The sequence below is a fragment of the Mobula birostris genome, chromosome 6 (genome assembly GCF_030028105.1).
Source record: "Mobula birostris isolate sMobBir1 chromosome 6, sMobBir1.hap1, whole genome shotgun sequence".
Taxonomy (NCBI): Eukaryota; Metazoa; Chordata; class Chondrichthyes; order Myliobatiformes; family Myliobatidae; genus Mobula; species Mobula birostris.
This window is the reverse complement of record NC_092375.1, coordinates 42,951,036-42,972,419: the sequence shown is the minus strand read 5'-3', so window position 1 is coordinate 42,972,419 and position 21,384 is coordinate 42,951,036. Positions and strand designations below refer to the sequence as shown.

At 41.7% G+C, this 21,384-nt stretch overlaps 1 protein-coding gene across 5 annotated transcripts in view; it reads right to left on the bottom strand.

Moving 5' to 3' along the window:
• The window catches only part of LOC140198993 (kelch-like protein 9), an 80,349-nt gene that overhangs the window by 33,578 nt on the left and 25,387 nt on the right, over positions 1 to 21,384 (bottom strand). The window contains exon 2 of one of the 5 annotated variants that reach the window (XM_072260347.1): positions 20,581 to 20,700. The exons of 1 other annotated variant lie outside the window; for it this stretch is intronic. Coding sequence is in view for 1 of the 4 variants with exons in the window: in XM_072260346.1 (XP_072116447.1) it covers positions 11,683 to 11,783 (101 nt within the window). In the remaining 3 variants the exon portion in view is untranslated. Of the gene's footprint in view, positions 1 to 11,682; positions 11,944 to 20,485; positions 20,551 to 20,580; positions 20,701 to 21,384 lie in introns of those variants that run through there. 3 more of the 5 variants (XM_072260348.1, XM_072260350.1, XM_072260346.1) reach the window with 3 other exon arrangements.

The following is a 21,384-nucleotide window of genomic DNA, read 5'->3' as shown; positions in this document are numbered from 1 at the left end:
TTTCACAATGAGGCTATGGAATATCTTATACCCATCTGAGAAAGCAGAAGATGACACCTCCACAATGAAATTCTCCTCCACTATTGCTGTAGAGTTTAGTATTCAAGTCTACAGCGTGGCCTGCCACCTTCTGACTTGGGAGGAGGTTAGACAACTGTCAAAACACTGAGGCATTTTGGATTATACATTTGCAGTGTTTATAGTTCTGGAAGGATGTGTTTGCATGGGAGGCAGAGCAGAGATGATTCCTGGGACGGTGTGTAAAGGCTGGACCTGAACATATTAGAGTATAGAAAAATAAGACATGATCTGATTAAAACATACATCATTATGAAGGGGATTGACAGGATGGAGGCTGAGAGGATTTTTCCACTTGTAGAGATACCTAGAACCATGGGATGTCACTGCAGAATAAGGTGTCATCCATTTCAGAGAAAGATAAGGAGGTCTTCTCAGAAAATCATGAATCTTTGGAAATGACTATTCAAGAGAGCTGCAACAATGGATTCATTGACTACCATGCTGGTGGAGGCTGACAGGCAATTGAACTATAGGTGTAATGGGGAAGAGCAGAAGTGTTTACATCAGCTAAGACTTTTCTGAATGGTGGAGCAGGCTCAATGTGCCATTCCAGCAGAATTTGAATTCTTCTGTCCTTCCCTTTATGGTCCTCTGATACGCCTGGAGCAGGCTCAATGTGCCAGCAGAGCCTAGTGCAGGAGATTCAAGTAGGAATATATTGCACAGTTGCAAGCTCAAGGCATGTGCATTTGGCATTTGGATTGCTGGCCTTTGAGTTTCTGGTTCCTTCTAGCCCAACCACCAGCCTCATGAAATGTTGCTTCAGCACCCTGGAATACAATGAATATCCAGAAGTATGTAATGAACCCAAGCTAATCCTTGCCCATGTTTTTCTGATTCATGGACAATGGGGGAACTGACATTCCTAGGGGAAAAGGTGAAAACAAGCTCAGCCAAATAAAATATAATCTTTGTATTCAATTTCAACTTTTAAGATAAGTTTGGATAAGTACGTGGACGGGAGGAATATGGAGGGCTATTATCCAGGTGCAGGTCGATGGAACTGGATAGACAACAGTTTAGCATGGACTGGATAGGCCGAAAGGCCCTTTTCAGTGCTGTAGTGCTCTATGACTCTAAATCAGAAGTTTACACAAAATAGTTGAATTAGAGAGAAAATCTTTAATTGTTGAGTCAAAAGGCACTGGATCCAAACCCCAATACAAAGATTTGAGAATATGTTGCAGGTTGTAACATCACTGCTGCACTATCAAAGGCAGAATCATTTGGAAGACAAAGGCCCCACCAGCCTTGACAGGTAGATGTAAAAACTCTCACATAAAGCCAACGCACCTGTCAAGGCTGGTGGGGCCTTTGTCTAGTATCTCTTCCAAATGACTGTGCCTTTGATAATGCAGCAGATTTACCTCATATGCTGTCCTTCACCTAAATCACCGAATCTGGTCTGCAGACTATTCATCACATTGCTCAGGAAGTTCACTGTGTGCAGTTTGCCTGCTGAGCTTCTCTCTAATCAGGTAAGCAGTACTCATGGGCTGTGAAGCTGTGAACCTCAGCAGCACTGCTACAGGGAAGTGACAGCCAAAATGGATTTTGACAGGGCAGTCAAAATATGAATGCATGGGAATGTCATTTGCATTGGTGTCCCCACAGGTAGATTAAGGGGAGGAAGAAAAATGCAAAAGTAATCCAATACAATGTGGACATGTTTAACAATACAATGTGATAGATGTTTTATTATCAATATCTAAATATTAATACCTCTTTAGGGATATTGTACTTTGCATATGTTAATTTAATGTTTTGGCAGCAATTTGTTTGACCCATGAGGACAGGACATCTCTCATCTTTAAATCATAAAGTTCATTCCACTGAATCAAAATATTTGGCTTATTGATTTAGCTAAAAAAGAAAAAGTGAATGTTTCTTAAGAAGTTAACAAGATGTAACAAACTAAGTACATCTATATGAAACAGCATCCAAATGCAGCTGAAGGGATGGTTTGTCTGTGGAACTGTACGGCAGCTCAGACCACAGTCTTACCAGTCAATTTCCAATGTACAGGTCACATAGTTCCTGCTAAGGGAACAGATGCATTGACACAGTGGCACTGTAGATAGTACAGCTGTTTCACAACTCCAGCAAACCCAGATCAATACTGATCCTGGGTGCTGTCTGTGTGAAGAGTGCACGTTCATTTTGTGTCCATGTGGATTTTCGATTTCCTCCCACATATCAAATGTGTGCTGGCCAATGGCCACTTTAAGTTACCCTAATGTGAGTAGCTCGTGGGAGTATTCAGGATTACTTATGTGTATGTAGCTGAATATAGGTTACAGGGAAATAGTGGAGGATGTGTGAGGATTTCTGGATTTCTCTGAGAGCTCCATGGTCCTCGGCAATGTTGTGAGGAAATACAGTTGTGATAAGTGACTGCCTTCAGCAACAGAATCTGTCAGATAAATATAAAGTAGTATTTGATAAGTGTTTTTCTTTGTGCATTCAGTATAACAAACTGAAATCCGACCTTCATCGATCATTTACAATTCTGCAGCTTTCAGAGGAAACACTTTCCCTTGATCAGTGAAAAACCCACCTTTAGAATATTCCGCTTTATGAAGAGGCTGAGTGGCAGTGTTTGTTTCCTTGGAGCTCAGCATATTAGATGCCCTCCTGCTCAAGAGGAAAGGTCAAATAATAAGCTTCTGCCAAAATGGACCTCATGCAAGATAATTGTTCTTCCAATTTTTCTCTGCCTCTTCTTTGAAAAGCATCTGGTCTCAACCTGACACAGCTGAGTCTGCTGATTCAGCCCAGCAATATACACCTTGCAGCCCCAAGCAGCCTGAGCTGAGACTCCGATCTACACTGCCCCTTTCAACCTATTGCCATCTGCGATTTCAGAAAACCTGATCAGCACTTCTTAAATTTAAATAGGGTTGTGAAAGATTAATGACATACTGATAAGTTCTTATTATGTTTTTAGATTAACCCATTTTAAGCATTGAAGTAAATATGTGAACATTGTCATTAACATAGTAGATTAATGAGCACTGTTCAATACACTGTACAGGATGTAATATGCAAAACAAGCTCAACTTTATCCAAAGTGCCAGTAAAAATTCCCTCACAACTATATTTAAAGTTTAGAAGTACATTCTAAAGTGTAGTAGAGGGTTAATGTTTCAAACCTGTGGTACTTTGCAGAAAATTGAAATAGAAAAAGCATGTAAGCTATTACAGAGAAAATGTATGTTACATGAAAAAAGTGTGTGTGGCTAGCAGACATAATAACCAGGTAATTTGAGCAAAAACACATTTACTTAAATTGGGCTGCACATATTGAAAATGGAAAATGATCCTTTTCCAGTTATTATATTGTCACTTACATGGAATAAAATTACAGGTATTTGTATTCCACTGTATTCATTAGGATCACTGTTCCAGTGAATGGATGTAACTGCTATTCAACTCAGGAAGAGACCCGACAGATTCTTTGTATAGGGGGATTTCCATTGCAACTCATTTGAATACACAGTATCAAATTTCAGACTTAGTGCTTTGTGCAGATGCTGCTGTATTAGATGTTTAATGCTACTAGTCCAAAAATGGTTATTTAACCTGTCTGTCAAGGGGTCACCACCTTGAACCTTAATATCTTCCCAAGTGCTGACACAGTAGGTGATCATTTCCAACTTTTAATATCTTCATTTCACAAATATCATTATGGTACATATCAAATAACTGCTAAAATCTTTATTCACTTAGAGTGTCAAATTCATTAATATTAATCATTTGTATTCAGACTGATTGATTCTAGAAGTTCCTTAAATATCAATACTGTCTGCAGAGAGCAAATAGTTGCTGAATTCACTGAGAATTCCACACATTCCTGTTTAATGAATTGAACTAAAAGCTTGGTGACAATGAGTCTTAGTGTCATGCAGAACAGAAACAGGCCCTTCAGCCCAACTCGTCCATGTTGACTGTTCTTACCCATCTGCAGTAATTTCATTTATCCACACTTGCCTATTGAAATGTCTGTTTAAATGCTTCTTAAACATAGTGGTTGTATCTAACTCCACACCTCCTCTGGCAAATGAGGAGGTGATGGATTCAGGAAATGTAGAGGAGACTTGACCTAGGAATAGAGCAGTGGAAATGATTTAGCAGCAAATGGTATTTTACTGACCAATTGAAAAATAACATGCCAAGCGGGACCACAAAACAAAGGAGAGCAGATAATTTACACAACAAGGCAAAAAGGTAACTGAAGGCTCACAGCAACTGGTTGAGGCTGGCTGGTTCAATGGGTCAACAAGGACTGTGGATGAGAGCTGGGTTTAAATAGGCTGCAGGTGACGAGTTGGAAATGAGTGGCAGGTGACTCCTCTTAGCTGGGTGGTGACTGGGAGGTGTCTGCCTGTGTAGGCCTGACGGGACCTCTCCTCCTACTGCCTGTCCCCGAAGGCCCAGGATAACCTGGATGGGTTTGGTGGAACTCCTCAGTGAGTGATGGATCTTAGATTAAACTGAATGGCACCTTGACTTCTCCTCCAGGCCATACCCCATCCAGTTACTGCACAACCCACCCATGATGATGCAAATTCATCAACGGGTGAACCATGCACACTGGACCACCTTCCAGCATCCTTGGTTCCGGAGGTGCTGGCTCAGATGGGTTGAGAGGTCCATAGACAATGGGCTTGAGGCAGGACATATGGAAGGTAGGCGTGATCCTGAGGGATGATGGCAGCTGGAGACGGTAAGTGACTGGGCAGATGAGATGGGTAATCTTAAAGGGACAAATGAACCGGGCTGAGAGCTTGCAGGAATCCATGTGCAGGGACAGATCTGTGGTGGACAGCCAGATACTGTCCCCAGGCTTCAGTAGTCAGTGGTAGTTAACCTGGCAGCAGTAGGTATGATCTGCAGCAGAGATGGACCTCTTCGAAGCATTCTTACACCAGCGAACCGGGACCCTGGAAGACAGAACTCCATTGTTGGGTCCTCTGTGGGGAGCAACAGAGGTTGGTAGCCATGAAGCACTTCAAAGGGCAGCATATCTGTGGCAGAGGAGGTGTGTAGATTATGGGACAGTTCAGCACTGTGCAGATACCTCTTCCCACATGTGGATGGGTTAGAGGTGGCGAAGCATCACAGAAACATCTTCACTTGCTGATTGGCTCTTTCGCATTGGCCACTGGTCTGCAGATGATATCCAAAGGACACACTCTCTGAGTCGCAGGGATGGAAGCAGAAGGCTTGCTAGAAGCAGGACATGATTTGTGGGCTCCTGTCTGACACAATGTCCTGAGGGAAAATTGTGGAGGCAAATGTTACGTTGGAGATCCATGTCCTCCATCTCAGTGATTGGGTGAAGTTTGGGAAGGGCAATGAAGTGGGCCACCTTGGAGAACCGGTCCACCACTATCATCGCCGTGGCCCCATTGGAAAGTAACAACCTGTAATGAAATCCATGGAGATAGGGAACTACAGGAGTTGGGAGCCCAGAGGGACAATGGTTGGAGGAAATGGACCTGGCACGTTGAGGGTAGTCAGTGATGAACTGATATACATCTGTGTTCATGGTGGGCTAGCAGAACCGGCATCGCAGAAAATCCGGAGTCAGCCATGTGCCTGTATGGATAGAGCTGGGAGAGGAGTGAGTCCACTAGCGTGCCTTAGAGCACATGGCTGCCAGCACATACATGTGGTTGTCAGGTGTACTGGCTGGAGGAGAATCGCGCTGTAGGGCAGGTCGGATCGGGTTCTCGGGATTGGGGTGAGGACCTGTGAGGATTGAATGATGGGCTGAGGGTTGATCTCTGTTTCAGCTGGGTTGAACTGCCATGACAGGGCATCTGCCTTAGGGCCAGGTGGTGAGCGATGGTGAAGCTGAACTGCTGGAAGAAGTGGGCCCTGAGACACTGATGTGGGTTGAGTTGGCAGGTCACTGGTATGGATATGAGGTTCTGGTGGTCAGGCAAGATCAGGAAGGGCTTGGTGTTTCCTATCAGCCAAAGTCTCTACTCCTCTAAGTCTCACATAATGGCGAGTAGCTCCATTTCCTACTCTATAACAATGCTGTGAGCTTGTGTGAGAAGGTGGCACAGGAGTGTGCCTCCCTATCCAGTCCTCACTGAGAGACGATGGCCCCAGCACCCATGTCAGATGCGTCCACCTCTACCTCAAAAGGTCAGGAGGGGTTCGGATGGTGAGAATAGGAGAGATGGTGAAGCGTCTGTTGTGCTCCACCAAACTGTGCTCCACAGTAGCAGACCAGGTTATCCGTGAGGTAGGTGATATGGTGAGGGAGGTGACAGGAACGATGATTTTGGCTGTAGTTCCTGATGAAATGGCAGTAGAAGTTGGAGGAGTCCAAGAAGCGCTGTAGTTGTTTGAGGGAGCATGGTCAAGGCCATTCAACGATGGTGCACACTTTCTCTGGGTCCATGGTTATGCCTTGTGGTGAAACAACATATCCCAGGAGGGAAATAATGATGGTCTGAACCTGGCATTTCCCAACTTGATTTTTGAGAAGATGCTGAGGGACTAATCAAATGTGACAGCATGGCCTTGAGGGTTCTTGGAGAAGACAAAGATGTCATCGAGGTAGATGAACCCAAACCTGTGTATCATGTCTTGGAGGATCTTGTTGATGAAGATTTGGAAAATGGCTAGACTGTTGGAAAGCCCAAAAGGGATCACCAAGAATTCTTGCAGCCACAGGGTGCCATCTTCCACTCATCTCTCTGGCAGGTCCAGATCAGGTTGTATGCGCTCTGTAGGTTCGGTTTGGTGAAGATGTGGACCCTGCAGAGTGTTTCGAATATGCTATCCATCGAGCAGAGAGGGTAACGGTTCTTAAATGTGATTTTGTTGAGTTCCTCGTAGTTGATACAGGTATGGAGACCCCTACCTTTCTTTTTAACAAAGAAGAATCCTGAACTGGCTGGGGACTAGGTTGGTCGAATGAAGCCATGCTGTAGTGCTTTGTTAATGTAGTCATGGCTTGGATCTCAGGAGAGGAGAGGGAGAACAGACGTCCTTGGGGAGGGGTGGTGCCCAGGAAGAGGTCAATCATGCAGTTGTGTCTGTGAGGCGGTTTGAGGGAGATCTCCCTACCTGCATGGGCTCTGGAGGTGTTGTTGATGAGGGTACTGCAGCCTGAAATGGTTCTGGGAACAGAAATGGGGATCTGGGTATCGATCTGGAGGGTCATTCCATAAGACATTCATCAATTTGGAGGGCCAGAGTAATGAGGCTTTGAAGGTCAGTGGGCATCTCCCGGGTAGACAGGTTATCTTTCAAGGGCTCTGAGGCTGTGGTGGTAACGGGCCAGCAGGGCTTCTGATTCCAGCCGCGAGGGTCCTGAGTTCCACTGTGTAATCCAGCACGGAACAAGAGCATTAACACAGGCAAAGTATCCAATCCACTGTCCCAATTCCACTTCCTGGATGGTCAAAAACTTGGCGCAAGTCAGTGGTGAATTCCTCGTATTTATTGAAATGGTGGTTTTATTGTCCTAGTGAGCAATGGCCCAGCTCAGAGCTCACTCAGTCAGGAGAGAGATGACGAAGGCTCACTCCATAAAATACAGAGGAGGCTGGAGCTTAAAGCGTAAGGTGCACTGTGATGGGAAGTTGCGACATTGGGTTGGGGATCCAGTGAGAAGTCTGCGCACTGGAACCTGGGGCTCTGAGGGAGGAGGTTGACTAGCATGGGGTTGCTGTTTTGAGATGAAGAATTGGTTGAGAGTGGCCAGCAGATGGTCAATGTTTTTTCCTGCTGCTTTGAGATTGTGTGCTCTTGCCAAAAAGAGAATTTCCTTCAGGCAAGCATACTCTACTGGGTCAGTTGTGGGTTCACCCATCCTGTCAGGAAATGTAGAGGCGGCTTGACTCAAAAGCAGAACGGCAGCAACGAATTAGCAGCAAGTGAAATTTTACTAATCAGCTACAAAATAACAAGCCATGAGGGGTCACAAACAAGAGAGAACAGATACTGACCACAACAAAGCAACAAGGAACTGAATGCTAGGAGCAAATGGCTGAGGCTGGCTGGTTCGATGGGTGAACAAAGGGCTGTGGACGAGAGCTGGGTTTAAATAGGCAGCAGGTGATGAGTGGAAAATGAGTGACAGGTAACTCCTGTTAGCTGGGTGGAGACCAGGAGGTGCCTGCCTGAACAGGCCAGGCAGCAACAAGTTCCGGATATCAAGCAAGCTGCAGCTAAATGTTTGTGGTAACAGTAAGTTCAGGCTAAACTTCTGCCCTGTCTATGCCGATCCCATACTGCTCATCTAAAGTGGCTCAGTTAGATCTGAGCTTGTTACACATCCGGGACACAGTCAGACTTGATCGGCTATTAGTACAAGGGTTTCGGCAATTGCTGGAAATCCAGAGTAACACATATAAAATGCTGGAGGAACTCAGCACGTCAGGCAGCATGTATGGAAAAGAACAAAGATTCGACGTTTTGGGCCTAGATCCGATGAAGGTCCTGATGAATGATCTCAGTCCGAAACATCAACTCTTTGTTCCTTTCAATAGCTGCTGCCTGACCTGCTTTGTTCCTCCAGCATTTGGTATGTGTAATTATTAGTTTTAAAATGGTAACTTGCTATAGCACAAAATAATAGTTTTTTTGTGAATGGACATCGTTGGCTAATTGAGAATAATTAAGTCAGTAATAAATTCATTTATTACTATGGGTAACCCTAGGTAATTTCTCAGGTAAGGACATGTTTGGCACATCTTTGTGGGCCGAAGGGTCTGTATTGTGCTGTAGTTTTTCCATGTTTCTGTGTTTCTTCAATATGTTCAGAAACATATTAGGACTTTGGAGGCAAAAGTGAAATATTATAGTGATGGATTTTTGAAGCAAGACAGAAAATACTAGAAATTCTCAGTACGTCAGGAGCATCTGCAGAGACAGAAGTTTATCGTTTCAGATCAGTGACCTGTCAGCAGTTCTAATGAAAGGTAATCGACTTGAAACTTTAACTGTCCACAGCTGCAAAAATATCTCACCATTTTCCTCACTGAATGCAAGCCTTGCTGTGTTTCATTGTTTGCCTGAAACCTACCCTCAATTTACAGCACGTACTCGCACTCACATTAAAATAAATGAAATTGACTTGGAGTACACTTTCTGCTGCAGTCTTAACCAGGCAGGTTACTAATGTGATAAACTAACAATTATTATTTTTAATTTTATTAATAATAATTGCACTGTAATAGGAGCATATTCAGTGCAAGCAATAGTTTAGAAGACCATACCGACTCTGTAGTTATAATTCAGATTAACATTATATTCTATTCCTTTGTTTAGGTATGATACACGGGAGCGCAGCACTACACAACACAACTTGCAGCATTGCTTCACAAAGAGCAATCAGCTGATCTTTTAGGCAATTATGGTCTACAAATTTGTGTGGCTGACATTTGCAGTTCCCGATGGATGAGAAGTCAATGGAAAGGTAAATGGACACCAGGGAGACCTCTCTCCTGCTGCTGCTTATTCACCTGGCAAGCACAGTTTAAAGGAAGACCACAAATAATAGATGAGTGTAGGAGGATGCTGGCTGAACAAATCAGGGGTAGAGTTACACTGCAGGATGGAAAGAGGCATATGTACAGCACTTATGTCAGATTAACTCTACACTAACTAATCAAATATCTAATTTCTGACATTGAAACCAGCTGCAAAAATACTATAACACTGAGCTATGGGGTATTTTCTCCTCTCTGCTCCTCGGCTACTGGATATTATTTCATGGATGCTGTGATATTTTTGGTCGAGTAATTTAGACTGTGATTGTTTACAACCTGTGTTACTATGAGGGAATCGGAGTTAGCCCAACCGTTCTCTTCACCTCACACCTATTTATTCACAAATATAAAAGGAATAATTGGACTCTCACTGGGAGCTGAAACTGGCTGACTTGTGCCCTTGAACCCTAGGGATTAGCTAATCAGTGAATCTCCCAGCCAAGCTGACAGAGGCCAAAAACTGTACTTATTCTGTGTAATTGATCTGCTGTGTCATTGTCTGATATCAAGTATTTGCACCATCACATGGTGGACGTCAGAAAGAAATATAAAGCTCTTATACATTCAGGCATGTTCACTAAATTCTTTGTGTTCAGTAACATAGAATCACTTCTGATTTATGTGACCTAGACCATAGAACAGCACAGAAACAGCCCCTTCAGCCCACAATGTCTATGCCGACAGTGATGCCAACTTAGACGTTATCGATTGGAGAAGCAAGATGACATGGATGCAATTTAGAAACATAGAAAACCTACAGCACAGTACAGGTCCTTCAGCCCACAATGTTGTGCCGAACATGTACTTACTTTAGAAATTACCTAGAGTTACCCACAGTCCTCTATTTTTCTAAGCTCCATGTACCTATCCAGGAGTCTCTTAAAAGACCCTGTTGTATCCGCTTCCACCACCGTCACCAGCAGCCCATTCCACACACTCACCATGCTCTGTGTAAAAAAACTTACCCCTGACTTCTCCTCTGTACCTACTTCCAAGCACTTTAAAACTGTGCCCTCTCATGTTAGCCATTTCAGCCCTGGGAAAAAGCCTTTGACTACCCACATGATCAATGCCTCTCATCTCCTTATACACCTTTATCAAGTAACCTCTCATCCTCTGCCATTCCAAGGAGAAAAGGCCGAGTAAACTCAACCTTTTCTCATAAGGCATGCTCCTCAATCCAGGCAACATCCTTATAAATCTCCTCTGCACCCTTTCTATAGTTCCCACATCCTTCCTGTAGTGAGGTGACCAGAACTGAGCACAGTACTCCAAGTAGGGTCTGACCAGGGTCCTATATAGCTGTAACATTACCTCTTGGCTCTTAAACTCAATCTCATGGTTGATGAAGGCCAATTTGATACTCTTTCTCAATGTAAACCCTCCTCATCCGTAAATATGTAACTGCTAAATGGGTATGTTGGTTTGAGTAAATGATTCCTCCTACATTCAGAAGAAGTATCATCGATCTGAAAGTTTAAGTGCTCCTCTTCTCATGGATGTTGCCTTACTTGCTAAGTATTTTCTCTGTTTACTTCTTCCTATGTTGTCAATTGTATGTTCATTACTATAATATCACTATTTAAAGGCATCGCTATATTTTTTTCCAAAATAAAGACTATAGTCATGATAAGGAAAATATTAGTTTGTTCTAAAAAAAATTAAGGAATCGACTCAAAAATGATTTAATTCAAATTTAAAAGTACTTAAATCTTAAGAACTACATCGATAAATAGAAATCAGATTGACCGAGATCCATTAAAATATCAACACCATTACAATTGTGGTTTAATTACTGAAGGAAACGGCTTGAAATTGTCTGATCAACATTAATCAGAATCTTGGCAGCTTCTTATAACACCCTCTCTCATTTGTACCACATTTCAGTGAGAAGACCATACGAGAGAGCCGAGATACTGTGAGAATCCTTACATATTTTCCTTTCCTAGAAAATTCTCATTTTATTAATAACATATGTTCTGAGTGTACAGAGTTCAATCAATTCCTAATTGCCCCTACTATCACATTTTGGTTATTAGATCGCGGCAGCATGCTGACTGAAAAAAAAAAAAATACCACTTACATGTACGTTGGAGAGACAGTCGCTGCCCTAGAAGCCTTAAGAACAGAAACCATGAATCTTCTTTCAATGGGGCTATTACAGAGTTTCCATTTCAACGGCATGGTGGTTCAGATAAAGCAAAAAGCACTGGCATGTATTATGTTGATAAAGGAGTCTGTTCGCTCACTCATTCAGATGACTGCTTCTCCACCGTAGGTAACTTAATTTTGGAGACATATTCCAAAAATAGCAGGACATGATCCAGTTAATGCTGTCAGCTTCTAAACCTGGCAGATTGTGGAACATAAGCCTGCTTTAGACAGCAGCTTCTCACTGGCTCCCTCTCTCTTCACTTCCCTCTCTGGGTATTGACAAACAGCTTCTGTAGAATCTACATAAGTGGACATCTGATTATTGATTCATCAGAAGCAGAGCGGAGGCAATGGAAAAAGAGTTTCTAGATTGCCCAATGTTAAGAAGCTCTGTACATATAAATTAAAGATAATTTTTGACACAGTCATAGAAAATTAATTGCCAGATATTTATGCTTAAGAAGATTTTGAAGCATTTCTGTCAATAACCTTTATTTTCTTAATTGCTAAGTACCCTGTTTCAAAATGGAAAATGTTTCTAGTAATCATTATGGTATCAAATTTCCTCCCTAACTAAATAAATCCATGAAGAGCAGTGAGGTCAATGAAGGATTTCCTAATGAAACATAGCAAAGCATTGAATGCATTGCTATATATTTGGGTAGTTTTACCTTTAGCATTTCCTGTTGTTGCTGCTGCTGTGTGCATGTCCGATTAAATAAGACTCAGAGTTTTGATAAGCTTTGGGGAACCCCTTGTACTTACAAATACTTATAAACACAGTTTGTTAATGCAACCGGTGGAAGATAAAATCTTTTTGTTCGAATTGCAAAACCACATTGCTTGCAGCACATTGCAATCTCTGCAGTTGCTGCTGAGAGCAAATCTTATAAAAAGGTTCAAAACCTCTAGCACTTCACAGTAGGGTAGAAATAGCCACTATTGACCACCTTGGATACCGATCCTATCACTTTCCCCGGAAGATGTTTGTGTTTGCAGGAATTATTTAGGTAATGACTAGACTATCAAATCTGCACCACACAAGAAAACTTACTGGTAACAGAATTAGAGAAACATGTCTTGAATTTAATTATTACAAAGGGAGATATCATCCACAGTATGCCCAAGCATCAAGTTTGTTTATCAGCACTTCTTTGAACAAATTGATCCTTTAGAGGTGGACACTGTTCTCCTTTCAGGATCCCAATAACTTCAGCAAAGTCAAGCTTTATGCTCTCTGTACAGCATCTAGCCAGTACTACACTACACATTTAATGAAACCAGTCAAGTAAACATTTTAAAATTGAGGCAAAAAGTTCAGTACCAAGGAGATGTTATGTGATGTTAGCCCTTCTTTAAAGCAATTGGTTCCATCTGACTTTGGTGATATCCCTCTGATTTCCTGACCAACATCAGAGCAAATGGCTAAATTTTCTTTAAGTATTTGCAGGCTTTGCTTTGATTGGCTGCTTATATGCTACAATGGTAGGATTGTTTGCAAAATGTTCTGGGAGTTTTCTAATATGCAGGCAATGCTACTCCTCAGCACCGTCTCACACTGAGACAGCTACTGTGAGTGTCCATTGTAGAAGATGACCCTTCGCAGTTATTTGAAAAAATAGCAACAGGAAGAGATTTTATGTTAAAAGTGGATAATCTGACATAAAACAGTCGGAAAACACAACTAGATAAACTAAAAGAAATTGATGGTTGAATTTTGGATGTGGGACTCTTTACCAGAATATACAGAATATATACTGCATATATTTAATAACGACTAAATGCACCATAATACGTCTAAATGCATGAGGTGCTTCTCAATTTTACGACCTGAAATGGCACCACACAAGTGCAAATATATTGAAAGGTCACAGCCAAGACGTTAACTTTTCTTTCTGTTTCAAATGTTGTGATAGATCTCCAGCAGTGTTTCAGTTCTGTTTTACTTTATATTCTATTTCTGTTTTAAATTGAAAGGATCAAGAATCCTAATTCATCAACTCTATTGTTGTTTCAGTTGGGAAGAAAAACCCTTGGGATTCAATCCCAGGGCTGTGCTACTCAGACATGTCATTCTCTGTGTAGCTTTTATCCCAGACACCTCCAACCTCCCGGCTGCCAGCAGCCTAACAGCCCATGGCACTGCTTCGAAGCTGACAGGGAGATGGTAGGAATAGAAATGATCATGTCAGCAGAGACAGAACTCTTTAAAAAAATGATGTTCAATAAAATTCTGCTTTGACTCATTGGATTGACGGATGCTGTCTGGTCAACATATATCTATATAATTAGGGATAGATTAGCCGTCTAGTAAGGTGGCGTTGGTTACACACTTAAAACCAGAAAGGAAATTACAGGAATTTCACCAACAAAAGGAAGTTCTAGTCGGGTAGCAGCACCCAGAAACTAAATGTTTCTTATCGGTTTTCAAATTAATCAACATGGATAGCGTTTACGGTCAAAGTAAAGATTGCTAGCCCCAGATTCAATTATAGTGAACTTTATAGCTTGGCTCGGGAGCAATCGAACTACAACTTCAACACATCAGTAATTAAAATTTCAGCATGAGCTATTTATTATATTTGAGTAACTGTCATCATTGATTTCATGGGACTAAAAGGTCTGCTTAATAATCAAATGAAAAAGGAGAGCAGAGGCCTATTTTCAAGCTTCAATTTCCTGTTTTATTGGGAACAATTAGGAATGAAATGTAAAGGGTAATGTAATCGTTTAAAAAATGATTTTCCCTGAGAAATGATATGTTAGTATTTCTCTTTATCAGACCACATAATTCCCTGCACACACTCACAGCTCGAAATGAATGCAAAAGAAAGCCAATGAAAGCACATGTTGCGATGTTGTTTGGCACAAAAGTGATGAGTTCAGGCAGCTTCAAATGTGGATATTTCCCAATGTTAATATTCTCATATCAGCCGTCCTATTCCAAGTTCATTTTATAAATGTCACATCTTCTGATGCAGCAGGACTGCTTTGGTTTGTAATTTGCAAAGGTGGAGACATTAGAAAAAAGATCTGGATTTATAGATTATTGTAATATTTTGGCTGTGAACACTAAATGCATTGTGGGTATGGCTAACAGATTATTTTGAAATGTTTTCAATACTGACTTATCACGAGCATTACGCACCCCACAGCTATTACTGCTATACTAAGGAATGACTTTAATCATTGTCAGTTCTGAATCTGCTCTAATTGAGCACCTGATGCTGGTAGTGATGGGACTTGGGCCCAAGGATCAGCTGCCATCCATCATTGTATCAATGAGAACAGCTGTCAGAATGACTCTGACATTACCCTGTATATCTTTTCCCCAGGGAGAAGATCCACAGTTTTCTTGACAAATCTCAGAAATGAGATCTGATTTATGATCCTAGACTGGCATTTTAGAAAAAATGCATCATTGCACACGGAGGACATGAGGAGAAATCAAAAACATCCAATCAGACACAATTTAACCAAAAGCAAAATTAGTAAAATCGTAGAATAAGCTGAAATCAACATATAATGGCATAGAGCAACATATATTGATCACACAAAAAGCCTAAACTCATGTGGTTCAGATGAAGTACTTCTGCTTTAGTTACTAAGCCTGAAATTAGGATGTGACTTTTCTAAGCCTTAAGAGGCGCCAATCAATTTCTGGGATTGGGTCTCATTTAATTTTGAATGGCGAGCTGTCAACATTAATTTGTCTACTTGAACAAGCAGGAATTGCAGCCAGTCTACCACTTATTGAAGCAGGCCTGAGCGCTGATTGTGAAAGTGTTTTTATTGATGATGTACAGAAAGCTTTGGAGTAATGCCAGTGGTGGTGGTGTGGCAATTTTTTTGCATATTGTCGAATTATGGGTGGCATTTTCGGTGTAGGGAGACTTGCCTATTTATTGTGGCACTTAACATGAGTTATCTTAGTAAAATCATGAGAGTTTTCCCTCCAGGCATTTGTTCAAAGAGCAGAGGCCCCACTCTGTTGAGTCCAAAGGACGGATGGGTCTTGAAGCCTTACTTCACACAGCGTAAAGACTTGGTTAGCTGTGCAGGTCCTTGGAATTTACTCCACTGGCCTTACTCTCATATTTCTGTTATGTAGATACACTAGATAGGCTGGGTTGGTTTTCCTTAAAGCAAAGAAGACAGCAGGAAGTGCTTCTCCCCTACCCCCAAAAAAATAAGAGAATATGGGTTAGGGTAAGGGGTGGAAGACTGATAGAGGATCTAAGTGAGAACTTCTTCCACCAGAAGGTAGCTGGAATCCGGAACACTGCCCTAGAAGATGGTGGAAGAAGATAGTATTCAAATATTGAAGGATATTTAAGAAATACCTAAATGAGCACTTTATTTGCCAAGGCATAGAAAGCTGCAAACCAAGTACTAATAAGTTGGGTTAATATTAATTGTGACTATGAACAAATTGGCTTGAAGGGCCTCATTCTATTCATGTATTTTCCAGATCAGTGATATTAGTTATTTCCTAACTTATTTCTAAGAAATGAAAAGACTCAAAACTGTTTAAATTTGAGGAAAATGTCAGTATTTTAACAAGATTTAAAAGATCTCAGATTTTTCTGAAAGGGTCTGGGATGGGTGAACACTGTTGTGTCTAGACATAGTGCCACCCAGTGGGGAGATTGTGTATTTATAGAAATGATCAGTTCTTGAGCAGTAAGGATGTTTGTTATAGGTAAATGATTAGAATGAAATGACATTTAAAAATTCTGACAACAGAAGGTGTAGACAGAAAATGCATTGAGCTGTAAGATTTTAGGTTGGTCACAATAACTAAAAAGAATGAATCAGTAAATATAAGGAAATCTGCTCTTAATAATATTGAATTATAATAATTCTGTGTTCAATGAGTCTGTTGATTTTGGGTATTGAATGAAGATTAATTTCCAAAATTATGTGTCTCCACCTTTCAGATACATCTATTTTTGATAATTTATCACCAAGTAAGTTCACATCTAATTCAGTGTGGTATGGAAGTGAGCGATGAATGCTGTTGGACTTGACCTTGTCCTTGTAATATCAGTGATGTTTTACACAATAAATTGTTGCGAAGGGTGGCAAATCCGTGGAATTCATTGCCACGGATAGCTGTGAAGGCCAAGTCAATGGGAGTATTTAAGGCAGTAACTGATAGGTTCTTGATTGGTAAAAGGGTTAAGGATTATGGGGAGAAGACAGGAGAATGGCATTGGCGAAAGAATTAGCCACAATTAAATGGTGGATCAGACTCGATTGTCTAAATCCATGAATTCTGCTCCTATGTCTTATGTTCTTATTCCTGTCACTCTGTCTTAATGTCTCATTCAATAAAGCAAGTTATTTCTGCTCCTCACACTTATCCCAATATACAGATGTACAATGCTGACTTTGTTCGTGAAATGACCACTTACTTAGCAATGACACTGTGCCTTGCTTGGACGTACTCACCACATCCAAGATCACTTCAGGACCAGTCCACACACTCTCTGAAAAGATATGTCGACATGCCCAGTCTCCCAAATGTTAACTATTGGAATTGGAGTTGATTTATTATTCTGGTTATACTATATGTACTATGATACAATGCATCCTGTTCATACAGGTCAGATCATGACACAGTGCCTTAAGGTAGAACAAGATAAAACGATAACAATGCAGTATAAAATATAACAGTGATAGAAGATGTGCAGTGCAGATAACGAAATGGTGCAAGATTACATAGAGTAGATCATGAAGTCATGTATCTAATTTATTGTACTAGGGAACTATTTAATAGTCATTTAACAGTGGGGTCGAAGCCCACTTCAGTGTTGTGGCATGAGCTTTCAGGATTTTGTGTCTTCTGCCCATTGAAAGAGGGAAGAAGAGAGAATGACCAGGATGAGTGGGGTCTTGAGTCATGCTGACAGCTTTACTGAGGCAGTGAGAAGTAGACAGAGTCGATGGAGGAGAGGCTGGTTTCTGTGATGTGCTGAGCTGTGTCCACAACTCTCCGCAGTTTCTTGCAGTCACCACCAGAGCAGTTGCCGTACTAAGCTGTGATGCATCTAGATGTGACGCTTTCTATGTTGAATCAATATAAAATGTTAAGAGTTGATGGGGACATGCCAAATTTCATTAGCCTCCTGAAGAAGTAGAGGCATTCTAAGTAAATTTATTATCAAAAATGTAACCATTTGCTCCCATTTATTTTCTTGCATGCATTTGCAGGAAAAAAAGAAATAGAAGAGAATTTATGAAAATCTATACATAGACAGACAAAGACTGACCAACAACTAATGCCCAAAAGAAGAATGTGAAAAATAGAAGCTTTCTTGGCTAAGACGTCTACGTAGTTGGACTAGGACAGACTATGAGTGATATTCGCTCCCAGGAAATTGAAGTTTTCAACCCTCTCAACCTCAACATCACTGATGTAGACAGGAGCATATGCACAGCTCACCTTCCTGAAGTCTATGACCAGCTCTTTTGTTTTGAGAAACAGATAAGGCAGGAGACCAAAGGGGAGCCTCTTCAGGATAGGGTTGTCATTTCTGGAGGAGAAGGCACTGGGCCTGATGAAAACAGCAGTTCGTGAGCTCGAGGCGCCAGGAGACGCAGAACTAAGCTGCACTTACGTAGCCTGTAAACACCCCAGAGGGAAAGGGTTATCTTTGCAGCATGTTCCACATTGCAATACAGTGGAAGCCATTCCTGAGTCATGAAGTCTGTCCAACACTTTCAACAAACATGTATTGAGGCCAATCATTGCTGAGCAATCAACCTCAAAGATTGAAGAACATTTATTATCAAAGTATTTGTACTACATAAAACTTGCACACTTTGCAAATATGCTCACTGTTGTTATGGGTATGTTTGGTGACACAGATAACGTTTGAGACTCAGCTTTGTTTTAGGACTACCTAAAGTGTTGTGCTTTCCCTTTCAGCCTGTCCTTCTTTTCTCTGACCTTCAAACCGAGTGCAAATGAATGAGCTGCCTTGCTGTGCGAGATAACTAGGCTTATGAAAGTTACCCATTCACGCCACTGGAGGGTAGTCCATTGTGCCTTTGTCTTGTCCCCTGCAGAGAGTGAAAGGATCTGGGGAATCAAGAGGAGAATTACTTGTCACAGGATACCCAGTCTTTGTTGCCAAAGTATTTACGTGGATGGCCCAGCTGACTTTTCCATCAATGGTGACTCCCTCGACCAGGGTGCTGATGGTGAGGAATTCTGACACTGCCTTTGAATGTCAGGAAATTAATTTAGTATAGATTAAGTGAGCATACATGGCATTTTCTAGGATCACCTCGCTCTATCCAGTCATATGCTGCCTTGTTGTCGAGGGAATCATTTTCATCTCAACTCTGGAAGCTCCTGATGTGTTTCCTCTCTGTGGGTTAATGTTGCTGGGAGATGCAATCTCAGAGAAAACTGAGTACAATCACTAAATACGACCATAGGAGCAGAATTAGGTTATTCGGCACTTTGAGTTTGCTCCGCCATTTCATCATGGCTGATTTTTTATCCCGCTCAATCCCATTCTCCGGTATTCTCGCTGTAACTTAAATCTAGAACAGCCCGCTAAAATATGTAAAATTTACTCTGACTTTAGAATTAAGATACTTCTGCTGGTGTTGGCGTCCCTCACAGTCCTGCCTTGAATGGCTACTCAACGCATTTCTGCAGATAAGATCTAGAACAGAGGCAGCCTTTTGTTTAAAAAAAACCACCAGGCAATTTCAGTTTCCTGCAGTAGCCTACTGCGAGAGGAAGCCGTTTATCTGCTTCTCAGGATTCTGTGTACATCTCGCCATCTGAAAGAATGGCAAGCTCTCACAGGATGAGCTTCAGGTGAGAACAGCTGCACACACACTTCATTTTATCAGTGTTTTAAGAGAAATTTTGCTGGTAATGGTAGACCACAAGGTAGGAGCAGGAGTAGGTCACCAGGTCCCTAAAGCCTGTGTATTGTTCAATACGATCATAGCTGATCTACACTGGCCTCCAACTCCTCGTATGTGCTGGTGTCCTTGTGAGGGCATCTGTCGGTCAGAGTTGACCATGGATGTTTTGTCCTAGCTGTCTAAATACACAAGCCTTGGCAGTATGACATGGAGAGCAAGCTGTTGCCCATGTTGCAAGCTCTCCCTCTCCAAGCACCTGATCAACCCAAAGGAACAGCAGAGACAGATGCAGTTTGGTACCAACTGTGTTGGCGGAGTTGCAAGTCAACGTTGAGCTCAATGTAGGACTTCCTAAGGGACTCCAGCTCCAGTTTTTTCCCTCAGGGTTTATTCCCGAAGCTTTCTGCATGAGTAGGTATAGCTGCAAGGCAGCAGAGGTTTGAGATCAGAGTTTTCCTTCTCCTAGATGAACTGCCAACCACGGCTAACAAGCCTCACCTGCCCAAAGTAACTGGCTTTAAGGTGCCAGAAACCCAGCTTTGACCCTTCTCCTGTCAGTGGAAAGAATCCAGCCAAGCTTAGTAGCTAAGCTACACATGAACGGCAGGAGCTGGATTTGGTTGTCAGAGGCTATTTGAGGTGCATGCCATTGGGAGCATTTAATAGGCAGTGGGAGCTTGTCCCCATTACCACCCCCTGGCTTTAACAAATTTAGGTGTCCTTAGCCCTCAGTTATTTAATCTTTCAAATAGTTCTGATTATCACACCTCCAGAACTTTCTGGTGTGGTGAATTCCAAACTTTCACCCACCATGAGTGCAAGGTGAAATATCTGTGTACCTTTGCTTTAAATCACCAGGTCCTTCCCTTGTATCCACCTTCTTGTTCAAAACACATCAACTAGTGACAACATCATCACATTTAATCAGTCATACCCTTCAGGAGCTTACTGGTCTTTATAAGGTCACTCTTCATTCTTCTTCATGGGGTAGTAATCTGCATTTTAGTACATCAGTGGTTGGATTTCCACACTAAATTCCAAATTCTTGTTCCACCTATATAAAAAATTAGACAGGGCATCCAGATAAGCACATGTAGTCACATTCTAGTATCCCATGGTTTCAAAGCTATATCAACAGGTTGATGTGATTGCTTAGGACACAAGGTATACTGTGGAGGTGAGCGATGTTGGTTAATTGGTTACAGGTCACAATGTGTGATTAAACCATCCTCATCTGACATTCACAGGCCTGACCCAAAAGACGCACTACCAGTCCAAAGCATGACTTTGTAGTGTAACATCACAAGGAACCCAAGTTCATGAGTGGCTGCTGTTGGTTCAAATTGTGCGATGCTGACCCAAGCTGTGCTACACTGCTGAAAGGAAATGAGCTCTTGGTGAGACCCACTGTTTGAAGTGATTCTACATGACGTTGAAATGTTATAACTATGAAATGTCTGGAAGGAACGGCTGGGATGGTTGGCAGTGGGCATCCTGATATTCTTCCAGAGCAAGAATTCTTGATGGAGAAGATAGAGAGGGGGATAAAGACTCTTTATCTATAGGATTAATCCAGGTTAATATTAAGGTAATGGATGCAAGTTATCAAAGTTATACGAAGAGCCAAATCCCAGTGGGCAGACTAAGTTGACTAACAGACTGAAAATCGCTGTTAGAAAAATGATGAACGTTCACATGAACGATATGCTGCCTGTGGTTACATATGAGCTGCACAGGG